At 46.7% G+C, this 17,414-nt stretch overlaps 1 protein-coding gene across 4 annotated transcripts in view; it reads right to left on the bottom strand.

Moving 5' to 3' along the window:
• Window positions 1-17,414, bottom strand: part of Prmt8 (protein arginine methyltransferase 8) — an 82,626-nt gene that overhangs the window by 31,723 nt on the left and 33,489 nt on the right. For all 4 annotated transcript variants that reach the window (XM_060384250.1, XM_060384249.1, XM_021637048.2 and 1 more), the window contains 3 exons: window positions 17,213-17,398; window positions 10,095-10,250; window positions 6,835-6,898 (listed from right to left, as the gene is read on the bottom strand). In XM_060384250.1, the coding sequence (XP_060240233.1) occupies window positions 6,835-6,898; window positions 10,095-10,250; window positions 17,213-17,293 (301 nt within the window). In that variant the 5' untranslated portion in view covers window positions 17,294-17,398. The remainder of the gene's footprint in view (window positions 1-6,834; window positions 6,899-10,094; window positions 10,251-17,212; window positions 17,399-17,414) is intronic.

Consider the following 17,414-nt stretch of genomic DNA (forward strand, 5'->3'; position numbering starts at 1 on the left):
TATGGAGATGACGGTAGCTATCCTGCAAAAACTTCCATGTTTCCTATGGGATGCAACCAAACATGCAGCTAGCATGCTGTGGGAGCCAGGACCCCAGGGAAGGGATGAATGAGAGAATCTTGGTGGTCTGAAGTGGAGACTAAATTGAACATGGACATTTAAATGAATGGAAAGTATGTCTCTCAGTAAGCCTTCCACCTAACCAAGCATCCAGTAGGTAGGAGACATCCAGTAGGTAGGAGACAATTCCTGGCAGCAGCCTTTGAGGAGGCCACCCTCCCACACACACAGCCATTGATCACCAGCTGGTAGCCATTGACACCAACTCTGCCAAAGTGCCAGTGGGAACTACAGAGCACAGTGTGTCTGACCCAGAAGAAAGGAGCTCAGCCAAGGCCCAGTGACGCACAGTCAGGGAAAAAGTAGGATAAACAGCCTGAGGATTCGGGGGAAGGGAACTCTTGGCTTCTGTGGTCCAAGAGAAAAGAAACAGAATGGCAGGAGGACAACGGGGAGGTAGAATCCACCTCAGTGGACCGCTTTCTGATGACCACCAGCAGCCCAGGTGCCCGACAGGGAGGTCTTGTCAATAGAATCATCCCAAGATTGCAGAAGCACCAAACTCAGAACTGACTCACAGTTACAGCAGGATCAGTTCTGTACCTTTTCAATTTGAAAACCACACAGCTAACATTTGCTGAGTACCTGATATACGCAAAGTCAGGTACTTGACATTTGACCTGCCTCATTGTTCCTCTCTCAACCATCCTTTACTGTGCCTCAATATACCCCCTCTACAAAGCAGTTAGCTCTGTGGCGTGAAACGATGCAGCAGAGTCCTCGACAGTGAGATTGCAGAGACCCTTGTACCAGCTCTCCTGAGATCTCTTCCATCTGTGACAAGTATCTTAGGCACATGCCCAAGGTGAAGAAAACAGAGGTACCTTCGGTTTTATGGAGAGTAAACGGATTATTCTTTTGTTACTGTTTTTTTTTTTTATTTGTTTGTTTTTGTTCACAGAATTATCCCCACCCTGAGGTCAACCTTCACAAATGACGGAATTTTCAGAAGTGCTTCTTCAGCCACACCCTGTGCCAGTTTCTGTGGTGAAGGAGACAATAGCTCGATAGCATTCAAGTCAGAGGAAAGTGACATGAGCCATCACGTGGCGGATGGAGCCACGTGAAGGCGGCCTATCTGTGCCGGTGGCTTCCTGTAGGTGTGTCTCCATGTGAATAAGCCCACCCCAGGAGCCCGCAGAAGTGGCGCGGGAGCAGGTATTTTGTGTGAGTGTTGTTATTTATGGCCTACCGCCCACACTGCTGACACGCATACAGCGGGTGGCGGCGTGTCTAACTCATCTCCATGGAAGCACTCATGCAGTCAAGCTGTCCTCTGTAGAGGACGCTCGCCAGGGCTGAGGAGGCTGATGCAGGGGACATGGCCTGCTGCGATGCCACCAGCCCCGCCTACATGTTCTAGAAAAAAAAAAAAAGAAAAGAAAAGAAAGAAAAGGAATGAAGGCCACTGGGCCCAGGTTCGCTTGTTGGTGCAGTGTATATGCAGTGTAACCCTGAGACATAGGGTTGGTGACAATGTACTTTTGGTGACAGCAGTCTAGCTTTCATAGACCTTTGCTTTCAGTGAAGCATTAGACCAAACAGAACCAAGTATGAGCCATAAAAATCCAGAGCATGAAATGGATGAGCTGGGGCTGAGCAAAATACATGTCCGTGATGCTGGGGAAGGGGGAGGTAGAGACGTTTCGGGGATGGGGTTTCATTCGAGGTAGGGACGTTTCCTCAGCATGGGCTGGGGAAGCCTAAATTGGGAGACAGTGGCCCAGCCTGGCCAGCCTGGCCATCCAACACCGAGCTGGAGAGGACCATATTCCTCAGAGGACTGTACTGGGTGAGACAGTGGTACCCTACAGCGGAAGAGGGCCCTTTAAGGTGAAGGAGGAGGGTGAGAGTGGGGAAGAAGTACAAGGAGCTGGATTTAAGATACTTTCAGGGGCCCAATCAGGGATGATTAGAGTATCAAAATAAGTAGTGATAGCCAGGTAGAACCCACTAAGTACAATATGGGTGCACAGTAAAAGTGTTAATAGAAAATGAATAATTATAAAAAGACATGATAACAAGATGATAGATGAAGGACAGATAGATGATAGAAATGACCACAAATGGCTGATAGATTATAACCATAGACAGCATAAATAATATATACAGAAATAATAGATAGATACAGATAGTAGATGAAAGATACATGGTAGAGTTATATGATGCATAGATGATATATAATAAAGATGATAGATAAATAGATAGATAGATAGATAGATAGATAGATAGATAGATAGAGATGGAAAGAGAGAGAGATGATTGATAGATAGACATGATAGATAGATAGATAGATAGATAGATAGATAGATAGATAGATAGATAGATAGATAAATAGATACAACAAACGGGGAATGGAATGTTTACAGGATTTCAAAGTACCTCCCCAAGAACTAACTTGCTCCAAATATGTTGTGACAATATTAAGAACAAGAATCAATTCAACCAGCAGCAAAAAAAGGGGGGGTTGGAATACAGGGGGAAAGACAGTTCCCAGAGGTTGGGAGTTACCGTACAAGGAAGTCCACAGAGGGCTAATTTAGTCAAAGTGGAAGGCTCCTGGAGCCAAGGAATGAGCCAGTATCCCTAACAGCAAATCTGAGTCTGCTTCTGTCTAACCTCACCCCATTCCCACTTCCAGGACTGTGGATGCTCACAGAGCTCCACATCCACACACAGATATACGCTGGAGTGCAGGACCAAGAGTTCAGGCTAGTGTTCTGCCCTGACCCTCCTTGGCCCTCACTGCCCCTTGCCTTACTTTCCACATCCATTAACTGGGAAGAATCACTTGCCTGTTTCAGAAGAATGAGGAAGAGATGGAGGGGGGCAGCAAGGGAAGGCAGGCTGTATCACCCTCATACAGAAAGAGTAGACTGGCTTCCTTTCTCCATACTCAGCAGGCAGACAAGACACTTGTCCTCCCTCTGTCCAGGTCAACCGCTTTTCAGAAGAGACTTGTCTCCATCCCTGCTGAGGGAGCTAAGAGATGCTAGACACCAAGCCAGAGGTCAGAAGTCAGAGGTCAGAGGTCCCAATGTCTAAACAACATTTGCCCTGCTCAGTCTGAGGGCATTGCTAATGGCCATGACACTTACTGCCCATACAGTGCCCCAGCCTTGGCCCCGTTGCCAACATCTCCCTCCTCTTTGCTCTGCTTCCTTAAAGAAGGAAGATTCTTTAAGGAAGAATCTAGATTCTCACTGCCACAACTTGAAAAATGGCTGATATTTCCCCAAATGCCCATGTGTCAAAGGCTTGGTCCCCAGGGTGGCATTAATAATGTCCTTTAAGTGGACATCCTTAGGTCACTGGAGGCATCAGCTACTTCTCTTGGACCTTTGGGTTCTTGCAAAATGAGTGTCTCAAAAGGAGGGAGGCTGGCCCCATGCATCCTTCCCTTCTGCTTCCTCATTCTTATTTTTAACCTCTAAAACTGAGCTACAAACATCTTCATAGATAGTTGGTCTCCATATTTCATTGCAGAAACATAAGCTGACAGAAACAGACTGCATCATCAATTTGTTATCATTGTTTTCTGGATGCTCTCTCACTCTGCCTTGTCTTCTCATCAAAGCCAGGCAGCCTTCAGTGCCTCACATAGGAACCAGTAAATGTAGAAAGAAAAACGCCACAGAACAATGAGAGCTGGGCTCTCTGCACAGCGGGGTCCACAGCTCTCTAAGAGAAAAGCACACTTCCCAGCAGTCCTCACTGCCCAAGCAAGCCCTCCAAAGAGCACTCCAGCCTTTCTTCTCTCCCTTCCCTCCCTCTGTATCTTCTCTGCCTAAAACAGCATTCACATCATGGAGCAAACAGAAACAACAAACTAGAGGCCTTGGGCCACCAACCACCTCCATCTAGATGGCCCCATTACTATGTCTAAACTGTCCCTACTCCATGAGAAAGGTCACTCTCTTCCTATAATCTGCAGCTAGTCCTTCAAGGTTGATGTCTCACACAGCTCTTCCTGTATTCCTGTTGAATCACACACATATCCCCAGCTCCTTTCCCTTCCTTGATCCCTATAGCCTCCATAGCTACTATTCCATTTTTTCCACTGCCTGTTACTGGAAAAAAAAATAGTTCTGTGATCCCCACATCATAGCCTCCCCTAATCCTACTCCAACTGGACTCTGGACCCTGCGACACTGAGTACTCATTGGTAATGCCTATCCTGACTGTGTGGCCAAATCCAACTGCTGCTTCTCTGGCACTATCTTGCCTCACCTCTTAGCATTCCCTGGAATGTCCTTGACTATTCACCCACCTCCCAGGTAGCATCTCCTCTGCTTCTTTGCTGGCCCTTCCTCCCCTGCAGAATGTCCAAATGATGAGTGGTCCTTCAGCCATATCTTTGTCTTTACTCCTAAATCGTTTGAGTAACATCACCATGTTGATGACCTCAAATGGAAGTCTCCTCCAGTGACTCCCCCTGGAGCCCTAGACACATAAATCCAAGTCTTCCCCAACATACCCACTTGGATACCCAAGGTGGGCCACCTCAAGCCCATCACCGGCAAAATGAGCTCTTGGTTTCCCTCTCACTCCTGCTGCCCCTGTGAGCCCTCTGCTTGCAGACAGCCTCCTTCAGTGTGGTCTGTTGCTCCCTACATGTCTCTCCAGCTCAGCAGCAGCATTTGGCCTCTGCTTCTGAGGCTATGACACAGCTCATCTCTCTCCACCTCTGCGGCTTCCTCTCATGCCACACATCTCTCTCTGGAGTCTCTGCAATGTGTTTGTGTTACTTGTGTCTGTATCCAATCCCAATGTGTCCACCATCAGCAAGACTCCTTCTCCGCTTAAAGACCCTCCACACGATCTCCTGGCCCATAGAAAGAAATCCAGCCATGTCTGAGCTGGATCACTCTGCCTTCCTCTCTCATCCCTTCCCTCTCCATGCTGTGACCATGGGCCTTTTTGTGCCCTAAGCATGGCCAGTTCAGTCCTGCCCAAAGTTCTCCTCCTCTGAACTTGGTATTTTGGGTCGAGCATGGCCTCAAATGTTCGTGTGCAGGATCCTTGATCTTTGAGTATGACAGTGTTAGGACATGGGGCCCAGCAGAATGTCAGGTGATGGGAACAGACTACCAACAAATGGGTTAGTACTATTCTCAAGGGAAAGATCAGTCATGCTGAGAACAGACCTCTTTGCCCTCCCACATTTCCACTGTGAGTTGAAACATTACAAGTCCCTTACCAGGTACAGCCAGCCAGTCTGGGACTTCCAAGCATTCAGAATGATGAGCCAAATTAAACATCTTTCCTTTATAAATTTCCCAGTCTCAGATATTCTGTTATAGCCACAGAAAACAGACAGTTGGTCAGCCTGTTTCCTAGCACGCCCTTCAAACTTGAACTTGAATGTGCTGCCACAGAGGGCATATAGCCTAACATGAGAGGCAGGTCCCCAGAGACCCTACCACCCAAATGATCAGACGAGCATTGTCACCGTGTGCTTTTCTCTGACAGGTCACTGCTCTCTTTAGCATGTGTAATTCTGCTCCCCACTGGAAGCAGACTCAGCAAGGTCAGGGACCTCAGCTCTCCTATTCCTTGCCCTGTCCCCAGAGCCAGGCTCATGGTGACACACGGAGAAGCTCGTGGAATGAATAATGCTCCCATCTTTAGTGGAGTCTGCAGCAACTGGGTCAAGCAGCAAACAGCACAGGTGGTGGGCTGAGGCCACACCGAAGTAGGCCTGTGACCTACTTCGAAGTAGTGTGTCCTGGAAGAGGCCCTGGTCTCTCAGGTCAGACCCTTGGGGACATTTCGCACCCTATGGGAGGGCAGACGAGTTCTGGGATCCATCAGGGCTCTGTCCTTGGTCTTTCGGGATAGGAAGCCTAGGCTAGCCAACTCCTCATTACCCAGGCTCCGGCCTCTTATTCTACCCTGCTTCCAGGCCTGCCATCCCTCCATGATCCTAACTTCTTGACCTTGCCCCAGACGCTGCACCCCAGTACCATAACCCCCCTGCCCCTGCCAGTCCGGCCTCTGTTCCAACCCACTCCTCACAATGTGGCTCCTGATCTACCTGCCGCTCCCCTCCTCCACCTGCACCCAGCACCAGGTACGCTCCTATAATGTCGAGCACACTGTAGCTCAGCGCTGAGCATGGGGCAACTGTCGTCAGTCCTGCTGGTGGAGAGAAATTGTGAGGAGGTGGCCTGGTCAGGGACTCTCGCAGGTCTGAAGATGGGTCACTGAGAGAGGAAGCTGGGAATGACACAGGTCACGGGAAGGGAAGGGAACACGTCTCTCCTTGTGATCAGAGTCTAGCCTGAGCAAAGCCTCACTCCCCAGCACAGTCTAATGGACAACAAAACTGTCAATACCCAGGCTTGTTGCAGACATTCTGGACAATACCCCTGGTACAGGTGACAGAGGAGGATGAAGGGGAGTGTGGAGAGCACAGAAGAAAGAGAACATTAGCTGCCACTTTACAGACTTGACAGCCTACAGCTGGCTCCAGCAGAAGGCATGATGGCTGGGACTCAGTCACAGACAAGGCTACTCAGGTGGGACAGGTGTAACCTGACTAGCATGACAGGGGCTTGCCACACTCCAGGAACAGGTTCTGTGAGCTGGTGTTTCAGTGTGAGGTGTACCTCCCGCAAACCACGTGGTCTGTGCTGGCCCCTCCTGCGCCCACCTATGCTGCCACTAACCCACTAACCCACCAATGTGGAAAGGCTCTGAGGTGGGCCTTACCATTGTCCAGGTGGTTGGCCTTAATGATCTTCTCTGAGTAGTCAGAAATGCTGGAACATTCGATCTAGAAAGGACACAGAACAAAAAGAGACAGGGATTTTAAAAAGCATAGCTGCCTGCTACACTCTGAGCCTTTCAAGTCCCCAAAGGTCCATGTGTTGAAAGCTAGGAAAAATCCCAGTACCTGGCATTCCTGGGAAGCAATGGCATTTAGTAAGAGGAAGTTAGGTAATTGGAGACATGTCTTTAGGTAAGTGGGTTAGGTAAGTTAGGTAAGTGGGACTATGGAGACCTCAGTTTCTCCTCTTCTTCCTCTCTTTGCTTTCAGGCCTCCATGAGAGAAGTGGCTTTGCTTCACCAAATGATCCTACAACGATATGCTGCCTCACCACAGGCCTGGAGCAACAGGGCCAATGACCAGGTACCAAGACCTCTAAAACTGAGTCAAAATAAACCTCTCTACCTTTTAAGTTGATTATCTCAGGTATATTTGCCACAGTAATGGCAATCTGACACAACACTCAGAACCAACTGAATAGATGGAAAAGTTGATGTCCAGAGAGACGCATAGTCTTGGCCACAGCCACACAATAAATTTGTGGTAGCTACAAAACTAAAATCTGGCCCTCTAATCAGGTGGCTGGTGTCATGTTACTAAATTGACCACTTTGCCTAGAGACCTAACTCCAGCTGTGGAGACTCTGTGTCTATGCTGGAGACTAAGGAGTAGTAGCTGACTGTTCTTACCATACTTCAAAGAGAGGGATGGGAAAAGGCAGGACAGACTAAGGTCCTGAGGAGGGGTGGAGGCAGGGCTAAGCCTCCCTCTACACCTCATCACTAAGGCCTGCCTGGGTAAAGTGGGCACATTCTTGGACAGGAAGTTCAGGACAGTTCTCCGGGCTGGTCCTAAGGTTCCCCTCTACTAAGGCACATACACACACACACACACACACACTAACTCTGAACGGTGAGCAGATTTGGACAAGTGTTCCCTAAAGGTCCTTGTGTTGACAGCTTAGCCCTCAGCCTGTTGGTGCTGCTGGCACTGATGAAAGCTTTATGAGGTGGAACTTGGTTGGGAGGAAGTTAGGTCATTAGATTCCTGTCCTTGAGTGTGACATTAGGATTATATGCCCTTCATCTTCCTCTTACTTCCTCTTTTGTCTCCCACCAGAAGTGAAGCCTTTCTTCATCAATTGCTCTCATCACACAGGCTCATCACAGGCTCAAACCAAGGAACCAACTGACCATGAATTAGAACCTTTGAAACTGTGAGCCAAACAAAACCTTCCATCTTTTTAAATTGATTTCCTCCGGCCTAGAGAGATGGCTCAGAAGTTAAGAACACTGGCTATTCTTCCAAAGGTCCTGAGTTCAATTACCAGCAACTGCATGGTGGCTCACTACCGTTTATAATGAGATCTGGTGACCTCTTCTGGTACACAGGCACACATGTAGGCAGAATGTTGCAGAAATAATAAATAAATAAATAAATCTATTTTTTTTTAAAGTTTAAAAAAAAAGAAATTGATTTTCTCAGTTATTTTCCTACAGTAACTAAAGCTGACTCACACAACCCTGCTGTGAACTCTTCTTTTGACAGAATCTATTCCCTTCTGCATAGAAGTCTTTTCAGGGTCCCAGAATCTCTCAGAAAGGACAAAAGTATTTGAGAAATAAATTTATCATCAACTGAGAGCAGGACTTCATGAGAATGGTTGGAGTCCAAGACCCATCCCAGGGGCTTAGGCTGTGTTGTCAGAGGAGCAGAGGAGCATTTCTCAAGACCTTTCTGCTGCTTTGCCTGGCTCTCTGACAAAGAGCTGGGATAAGGCCCTGGGGCTCAGGAAGGGTCAGCTCTCTTGAGAGATTGCTGCAGAAGGTCACTGAGGGTTTACCTGATGGTCTCTGCCAATGTCTACCTTTGGGACAGGAAATAAGTAAGTGATATCTAAGTGATAACTAAGGGGACAGGTGCCACTGGCTGTGCCCCGAATGGACAGACCCTTCCTCGGTTGGCAGGCCCTTGGCTTCCAGGTTCCATTCCCTGTGGGTGGGCTTCCTGTCTTCTTCTTCATGCCACCCTGGTACCCCATGCACACATGGCTCCTGACGCTAGCATCGAAGAACACATTAGCATCTTCAGACAGACAGCTGGTCACATCCTAACTGCCTCCCAGGCCTCTTGCAACAGGCTGTAGCCCCTTTCAGGTAGTTGGATGACAGTGAGCTGAGTCCAGGGATATCATGCATGGAGACCACCTATCCTGGGGAACCAACTGGCTAGACTGTGGTCCTCTTTTTTACTCTTGGACCTCACCCTTTTCTCCTCTTCCTCTGTTTCTAGTCTCACTGCTTACTTCATTCTTTACTTTGTACTTCATTTTCTTTCTTCTAGCTTTCCTCCAGGTCTCTCTAACTTCGGTTTCTCACCTCAAATCCACCTAGTCCTGTGTTTCTGTTCTCACAGCTAATCCCTGACCATGGCTTCCGACATTCCCCACAACATCCCTCCCTCCTCAGAGGAGTGGGCTGTGGTCACAGGAGCAGCCTGGAACAGGAGAAACTGAAATGAGCCATTGGGAAAGAAACAGGTTAAACCTGGCAGGGCCAGTTATGGCAGACAGACTATGACAAATCAGCAGAGCCCTGGCAGAAACTGAGCTGTATCCCTTGATGACACAGGAACCAGGGAAAGTGTGTTGCTGTCCCCTGCTGAGCCTCACTGATGCTGGCACTAACTTGGCTCTCAGCCATATAAGGGTCAAGATAGGGTCACCAGATGGACTAAAAGTCACTGGGATTCATGGCACTGGGGTTCTATGCTGATGAGGAGGTTTGAGAGAAGCAAGCCTGAAACAAGGAAGGCTTGTAGCAGTGATGGTCCTGGTGTTGCTGTTGCTAGTGATGATGGTGATGATAATGATGGTGGTGATGATATTGATGGCAATGGTGTTGATAGTGATGATGATGAGAGTGATGGTGGTGATGGTGACAGTTGTGATTGTATTGGAACTGTACTATGATTGATTTTTTTTTTGATACTCTATTAAGAGATATGGACTTGAGGCTGGGGAGGTGGCTTGGTGGTACAGTACTTCCCTAATATGCACAAGGCTCCAGGTTCTATCCCAACATACCACAAAAATAGAAAATGAGGTGGTAGGCCAGGATGGGTCTTTGTAGAAAGGTCCTGAGAAAGCCAGCAGCAGGGACCACTCTGCAGAAGCCAACATGAAAGAGGGTGACATGCTTACCCCAAACACCTTCTTGGCCCCTGCTTTGGCAGCAAACATGGAGAGGATCCCTGTGCCACTCCCAACATCCAGCACCACTTTGTCCTTGAACACATGTTTATTATGGTACATGGAGTTCCGATACGTGAGTGTCCTCACCTCATCCTTCAGCATCTCCTGCAGGGAAAGAAAGAGAAAGATGCAGTAAAGGGGCTCAGGGCATTCGGGAACAATCTGGATCACCGGAGCACATCTGGGTAATAGGCAACTCAGTCATCCCAGTAACTACTTCTGGAACTACTGACATTGCTGGGTAGTTAATGAGGATACTGTGGTACGTACAGGTCACCTGCCTCATGCCAAACTAAGCATGTTTCAAGTCCACTTGAAAGATAGCTGACAATTATAAGAAAAGAAGTTTGTGTCCAAACCTGCTCAAGCTTGCCTAAAACCAAGGGGAAGATCAGTATAGCACAGCACAAGAGATCCAAGAAGGAATCGTTAAACTCATGTCCTCCTTAAGCTCTCATCAACTCCGTTGGTTGACAGCCTTTCACATCTTAGAAACTTAATGTCTTGGGTCTTTTTATTTGTAGCAATTTTAGTGCATAGGATCCAACAACATTGTGGTTTTAATTGTATTTCTTGTATGATTCCTGGCATAGATCACTTTTTCCCCAGTTCTCTCTCTCTCTCTCCTTCTCACTTGCTCTCACTTTCTCACTCTTGCTCTCTCTCTTCCTTCCTCCTTCTTAAATAGTCTAGGTTAGTGTTATTAATTTAATGTTAATTTAATTTGTCTTTGAAAACTAACTTTTGAGTGACATACAGCAAACTTATTGCCATAGTATGTTGAATGGGGAAATTAAAATCTTTTCCTCTAAAACTCAAGAATAAGCCCAGAATGATACTTTCTTCACATTTATTCAGAATGATGTTTGAACTCTTAGCTAGAGCAGTAAGAAGAGAGGAAATATAAAAAGGAACAGAAATAAGAAAGGAAAAAAGTCAAACTATCCCCATCTGCAGAAGCCATGATCCTCTTACTGAAAGATGCTAAAAACTCCAAAAAATCTTTTCCCTGACAAACACATTCAGAGTGTAAAATCAATGTGCAAAAATAGGTAGCTTTTTTAGACAGCAATAATGAATATGAAATGCAAAAAACAATATTATTCACAACAGCCTTAAGAATAAAGTATGTAAGAAAGAACTCGACTATGGACATAAACGACATCTGCAATGAAATCTACAAAATACTGGGAAGAAATTCAGGGAAACACCCAGAAAATAAAAATATTCTCAAGGAATAACCACTGTGAACATGGCCACATTAAAGTAACCAACAAATTTAATCCAACTCCCATTAAAATCCCCATGACATTCAAAAAAACCAGAAAAACAAAAACCTAAAAGTTCCTGTAACAGCACAAAAAAATCCAGAATGCAGAGTAATCTTGAGCATAAGAGGCAATGCTGAAAGATCACATAACTTATCTTACGCTACACCAAAGAGCCACAGTGACAAAAACAGCATTGTGCTAGTACAGCACCCAACACAGTGACCAAAGGAATAGAACAGAGAACCCAGAAATCCATGAAGCTCTGTACAGTGAGAAAAGAGAGGTTGGCGAAAAGATAGCTTTTTCAACAAACAGTGCTAGGAAAACTGGATATTCACATGTAGACGGATGTAACTTGATCCCTATCTCTCACCTCGTACAAAATCTAACCTAAAATGGATCAAAGATCTTAAAGACCTGAAACTTTGAAAAGAACACTTAATGGCTTAGGCACAAGCAAAGACTTGCTAACGGGGCTTCCGGAATGCGGGAATGGTAGCTAAACTTGACATATGAGATTGCATGAAATTAAAAAGCTTCTCAGAGCAAAGGAAGCAGTAGAGTGAGAAGAAGTTCTTGCCAGCTATATATCTGGCAGGAGATTAATATTCAGAATATATAAATAGCTATGAAAATGAAAACCAAGAGTACAAACAATCCAATCAATAAATGGGCTGGGCAAATGAACTGAACAGACACTTCTCAAAGAAGAAAGACAAAATGTCCAATGAATTTAAGGCAAAAGAAAGAAAACCGACATTCTTAGTAATCAAGGAAATGCATATTAAAATCCTCACCAGTCTGAATGACTATTGTTAGGAAAACAAGAAACAAAACAAAGAATGCTGGTGAGGGTGGGGAGAGAAGCTGGTGAGATTGGAAAGCAGTGCTGTCACTATGGTCATCAGGACTGAGATTTCTCCAAAAACTGCAAGTAAAACTGACATAGGATCCTGCTACCCAACTCCTGAGCGTATGCCTACACAATGGAGCACTACTAATGCAAAAACAAGAAGAAAGTGCATCACAGGAGGGAAACTGGAAGGCATCAGGGGTCACCATGTTAAGCACAATAAGCCAGACAGAATAAGAAAGACATGCATATTTTCCCTCATAGGCAGAACCCAGTCATCTATAGAGACATGGAAGAAGAAAAGGGGAGGCTTGGAAAGATCAAGGTGGGCACAAAAGTGGGTGGTTGGGATAAATAAGACCAAAATGAACAACACTCACTGTGAAAATGTCACGATGAAATCAGTTACTTTATATAGTTACTGTACACTGCCAAATTCAAAACTTTGGGCTTTTATGGTTCTTGCTATCATTGAGATATCGTTTCTGTTTCTTCGATGTACTCTCATGTGTGCCGTTTGTTTTCTTTGACTTGAATTTGTGTTCTATTTTTCTCTGCTTTTGTGAGGTGAAAGCTTTGATCTTGGTTCTTGTTTTTTTTTTTTTTTTTTTTTTTTTTGTAACATTTGTACCTAATAGAAGCATTTAAAGCTATAAATTTCCTGCTCAAATCAGTGATTCTCAATCTTCCTAATGCTGTAACCCTTCAGTATACAGTTCTTCATGTTGTGGTGACCCCTAACCGTAAGTTATTTTATTGCTGCTTCATAACTGTACTTTTGCCTCTGTTATGAATAAGACTGTAAATATCTGAGATGCGTGATATCTGACATACAACTTCCAAAGGGGTCATGACCTACAGGCTAAGAATCATTGTAAATACTACTTAAACTGCACCCCACACATTTTGATGGGTCGGTCTTTTACAGTCGTGTAATCTGGAATGCTTTCTAATTTCACTTGTGTTTTCTATTCTGTATGTGGATTGTAAAGAATAATAGTTTAATCTCTGACCATTTGAGGGCTTTTTGCATAAATTGCGTTAGGTTTTTTATTTTGTTTGTTTCTGTTCTGGGGTTGACTCTATGGCCTCACACAGGTTAGATAACCACTGACGCTGGCTTTTTCTACTCCCTTTCTTTCCTACCCTTTATTGTGAGGCAAGGTCTTACCAGCTTATGCAGGTTGACCTGGAATTCACTGTAGCCCAGGCTGGCCTTGAACTTTTGACCTTTCTGCCTGGGCCTCAGGAGTAGCTATGTTAGGTGTGAGCCTCCAGGTCTGGCTCTAATTTACTTTCATGAGCAGTCGTTGTGATTTCAGTCTTTTGCTGTTGATTGAGATTTGTTGAGGGATGGCGCGTTCAGGTCTTGGGGGTTTCCAAAGACTGCTGTGTTGAAGGTTGGTCCCTAGACCGTGGTACTAGTGGAGACAGTAGTACCTTTAAAAGGTGGAGCCTAGTAGAAGGAAGTTGGGTCAACAAGGGTGTCTCTAGAAGGGACAATTTGGGACTTTTATCCCTTTCTAGTTCTTCATTTCCTGGCCATTCTGAGGCCAGCATCTGTCCCTTCATGCACTCTTACCATGACTACTCCCTCCTTGAGGGTTCAAAACCTTAGATTACACACTTACACACCACAGCCTCTAAAATCTGAGCTTTTTCCTTCTAAGTTGACTTTCTTGGGCATTTTGTCACAGTAATGTAAAGCGAACAAATCCTGCATAGGATGTATCTCAACGACTATTTTTACGTGTACTTGAAATGCGTACATCTCCCGTAGCTTGGGGATGCAATTCTCCACAAGTAACAAACTAGGTCAGATGGTTTGTGGGTTGAAAACTACGCATATCCTCATTAGCTTTTAAATATATTTCTGTTCTCAATTAGCAAGTGGCAAAGTATTTGACGATGATTGGCCCTGTGTCCTCATATCTATCTAGTCCTGCTGATCTCTACCCATCCTCTAAGAGCTCTGTGCACAGGTACTGTAGCAATGTACCCCCTTGGCTAGGCTGTACACTTTTGCCTGTGTTTCTTTCTGTGTTTCTACTTACATTAGATCAGAGAAAAAAATTCTCTTGAGACGTGGAAGGCAAAAGGAAACAAGAAACACTCTGAAGCTCAGCTGCTACATCCTCTGCTGCCCCGAGATTGGCGGCTCCAGTGCCATCAAGTCAGGCTCTACTTGGACCCAGTTCCTTTCTGGCTTTTACTTTGAGCTGAAACCTCCCTCTGCAGGAGACCCCCTAGACCCCAGTGTCTCAAGTGTGCAAGGTCCCATCCCTAGAACAGGCAAGAGTACTCTAGACATGCTCAACGAACCCGAAGACAGCAGTGTAGAGCATATGGCCATGCATACAGGTGCTGAAGCCTCAACCCCTGCCCCCGCACCACTGTTGCTAAGCTCTCTGATCCAGTCCAGCACTGTGTGTCCTCTACCTCAGCTTCAGTGTGCAAAACAGTACCATGATTGCACCTACTTTCTAGAGCTGATGTGATGATTAAATAAACGCAGAAAGTTTCACAAAAGTGTCAGCGATAGGCTAATGGGGTAAAGTTGGATTCCCCAAAACTGCCCATTATAGAACCTGTGTAAGGCATTCAGCACACAAGTACTGGCCAGCTGTCAGGCCTCATAGGCAGGGACCCTCTTTCAGGCTGCTGTCCCAGACCCACCGCTGACCAGCAAACAGATGCTGAGATTCCTGCTGGCTCTTACGGACCTGGAAGGGGCCCTCCCCTTTGAGGGCCTCAGGCTGCCCACAGTACCGATTCGGGGTTCTGTTGGAAGGTCATGGTTATCTTCCCCTGGACACTCCCTGAGTCCTCTTTAAGTGAAATCATGGATGGAAAGAACCTAAAGGTCCAGGATCATCTCTTTCAAAGAGGGTCTCTCTCTCTCTCTCTCTCTCTCTCTCTCTCTCTCTCTCACACACACACACACACACACACACACACAGTTTTGACTTAGATATGAACTCTCAGTTACTGGTCTAGCATCATGCCTGTCTGCTTCCTGCCATGATGACCATGGACTAACCCTCTGAAACTCTAAAGTCTCCAGTTAAATGCCTTCTTTTAAAAATTGCCTTGGCCACGGTGGCTCTTGACAGCAGTAGCATAATAAACTAAGACAGCACGTGTCAGCAGAAGCGGGAACCCAGAGCTACAGGCTCTAAGAATCTGCCACATAGGTGTGCCCTTTCTCTGGGATGGAGGAGTCCCTTCTGCACAGAATCTACATAGCCCTAGCGTGCGTTATTGCTGGATGGGAAGTCCGGCAAAGGATGATGCAAAGGAGCAGCAGCATTCCTGAGTAGACATCTCCCTTTCTGGGACCAGGACCCTTGGAAAAGAGGACTGATCCTCGTCCTCCCTACAAGCCCAGACTCACCATTTGTGCAGCATAAGGAACCTCCAACCTCCTTAGACTGGGCAAGACTAAGCCCCTGATCTTAAAAAAAAGGGGGGGGGCAGAGAGTCCTCCTCCTCTACTCTCTGCCTCCATGAGTTCTGCCAAGGATCTATCAGAAGCAACTGAGACCACTCAACCCACAAGATTTCTGGGGGGGTTGGGAAGCAGGGAGGAAAGAAACACTCCAAAAGGCATGTGACAGGACAGTTAGGCATGAAATCCCTGAGCCCAAATGGAAAGGTTGATTTTCTAGCTGTCTCCACTAGCTTCTAGTCCTATGCAAAACCACGATTAGGACAAGGGTCGGGCCGGTTTAAGGCCCTGGATCACCTGTGAACACAATAGCAGCAGCAGCAAAGGGTTAAGCTGAGGAGCAGATGAGCCAATGATGCAAAATGCTTGGAACGACACCCAGAACACAATAAGCACTTCACAACTAAAAACCGCTGACTACTCATGTTAGAAACCTCCCCGGCAGCAGCCTGGCAGACCTTCCAGCACCATTTCATCGCCAGGGAGCCACAGGAGCTGGTTTGCTGAGACTGAGACATCGTCACAGCCAGGGAGCCAGAGCCACTAAGCATTCGCTCCCTCCGAGGTACTTCCCTCGCTCTGTTTAGGGATGATGGGCAAGCCTTCCTCATAGGGTTCTTAAGAGGATCAAGCGGAAATGATACAAATGACATGTCTAGAATTGTGCCCAGCACTTGGCAAGCAGCAGGCAATGCTAACTGCGTTGGGGTCAGCTAGACAATGGGTAGGGAATTACACAATGAGGTGTGGCATGGGGCTGGGTTCTGTAGCCACAAAAGCCCGGAGGCTTGCTTCTGTCCTGGGGCTGACACAAGGTTTCCCTCTTGGGAAGGGGCCTGGGATGCACCTGAGGACTTCCAAAGATGGAATCAGAGTGTCAAGGGGTTCCTGTCTACAAGGTCTCACTCTTAGCCCTTGGACAAGTGATTAGGCATCACAATGTCCAGGAGACGAGATCAACCTCAGTGCATTGGCTCTGAGCATTGCAATTCTTCTCCAGTAGCAGTGACGTGCAGGCTACCCAGGGTGTCTGGGACTGGTGGGTAGAGATGGACACAGGACCGGAAGGTGAAAACAAAGAAGCCCAAAGCGCTCCTTGGCCGCTCCCCTCCCCCTCCATTTCTTGCACGTGTTCATTTGTTTTGAATAGAAGTTCACTTTGTAGTCCGGTCTGACCAGGAACCCACTAGGTGACCTGGGCTGGCTTCAAACTCTCAGCAGTTCTCTGACCTCACCTTAAATTCTCAAATCCTGGGATTGTGGACAGAATACACAAGCACCCACCTCTACCTACTCACCTGCTCCAGGCCCTGCCTTAGCCATGACTGTTCCAAAGGCAACTACATGATAGAGAGAGGGTCAGGGGTCAGGGGTCTCAGAAGGGGTCACTTTGAGGGGGTACGAAGTTGGACATACGTGCTTTGCCACCTCTGAAAACAAGAATGAAATGGCCGGGCTACACCTGTCCCGCTTGCCCCCAGCTTGGATGTGTTACCTCGTGGATCCCAAAGTGAGCATACGAGTCGAAATAGTAATCTCTCGATGTCATCTCCTCGGGATTCAGCAGCTTGGACATCTTGCCCCGTCCTGGGCAGCTGGGCTGCGTGGACACGTGGTGGACACATTGCACAGGCTTGGCTGGGACAACAGGCTGAGGGGGTTGAGGGGGGGCACTGCTCACCTAAAGGGAGAGAGAG

The sequence above is a fragment of the Meriones unguiculatus genome, chromosome 5 (assembly GCF_030254825.1).
Source record: "Meriones unguiculatus strain TT.TT164.6M chromosome 5, Bangor_MerUng_6.1, whole genome shotgun sequence".
NCBI classification, from domain to species: Eukaryota; Metazoa; Chordata; class Mammalia; order Rodentia; family Muridae; genus Meriones; species Meriones unguiculatus.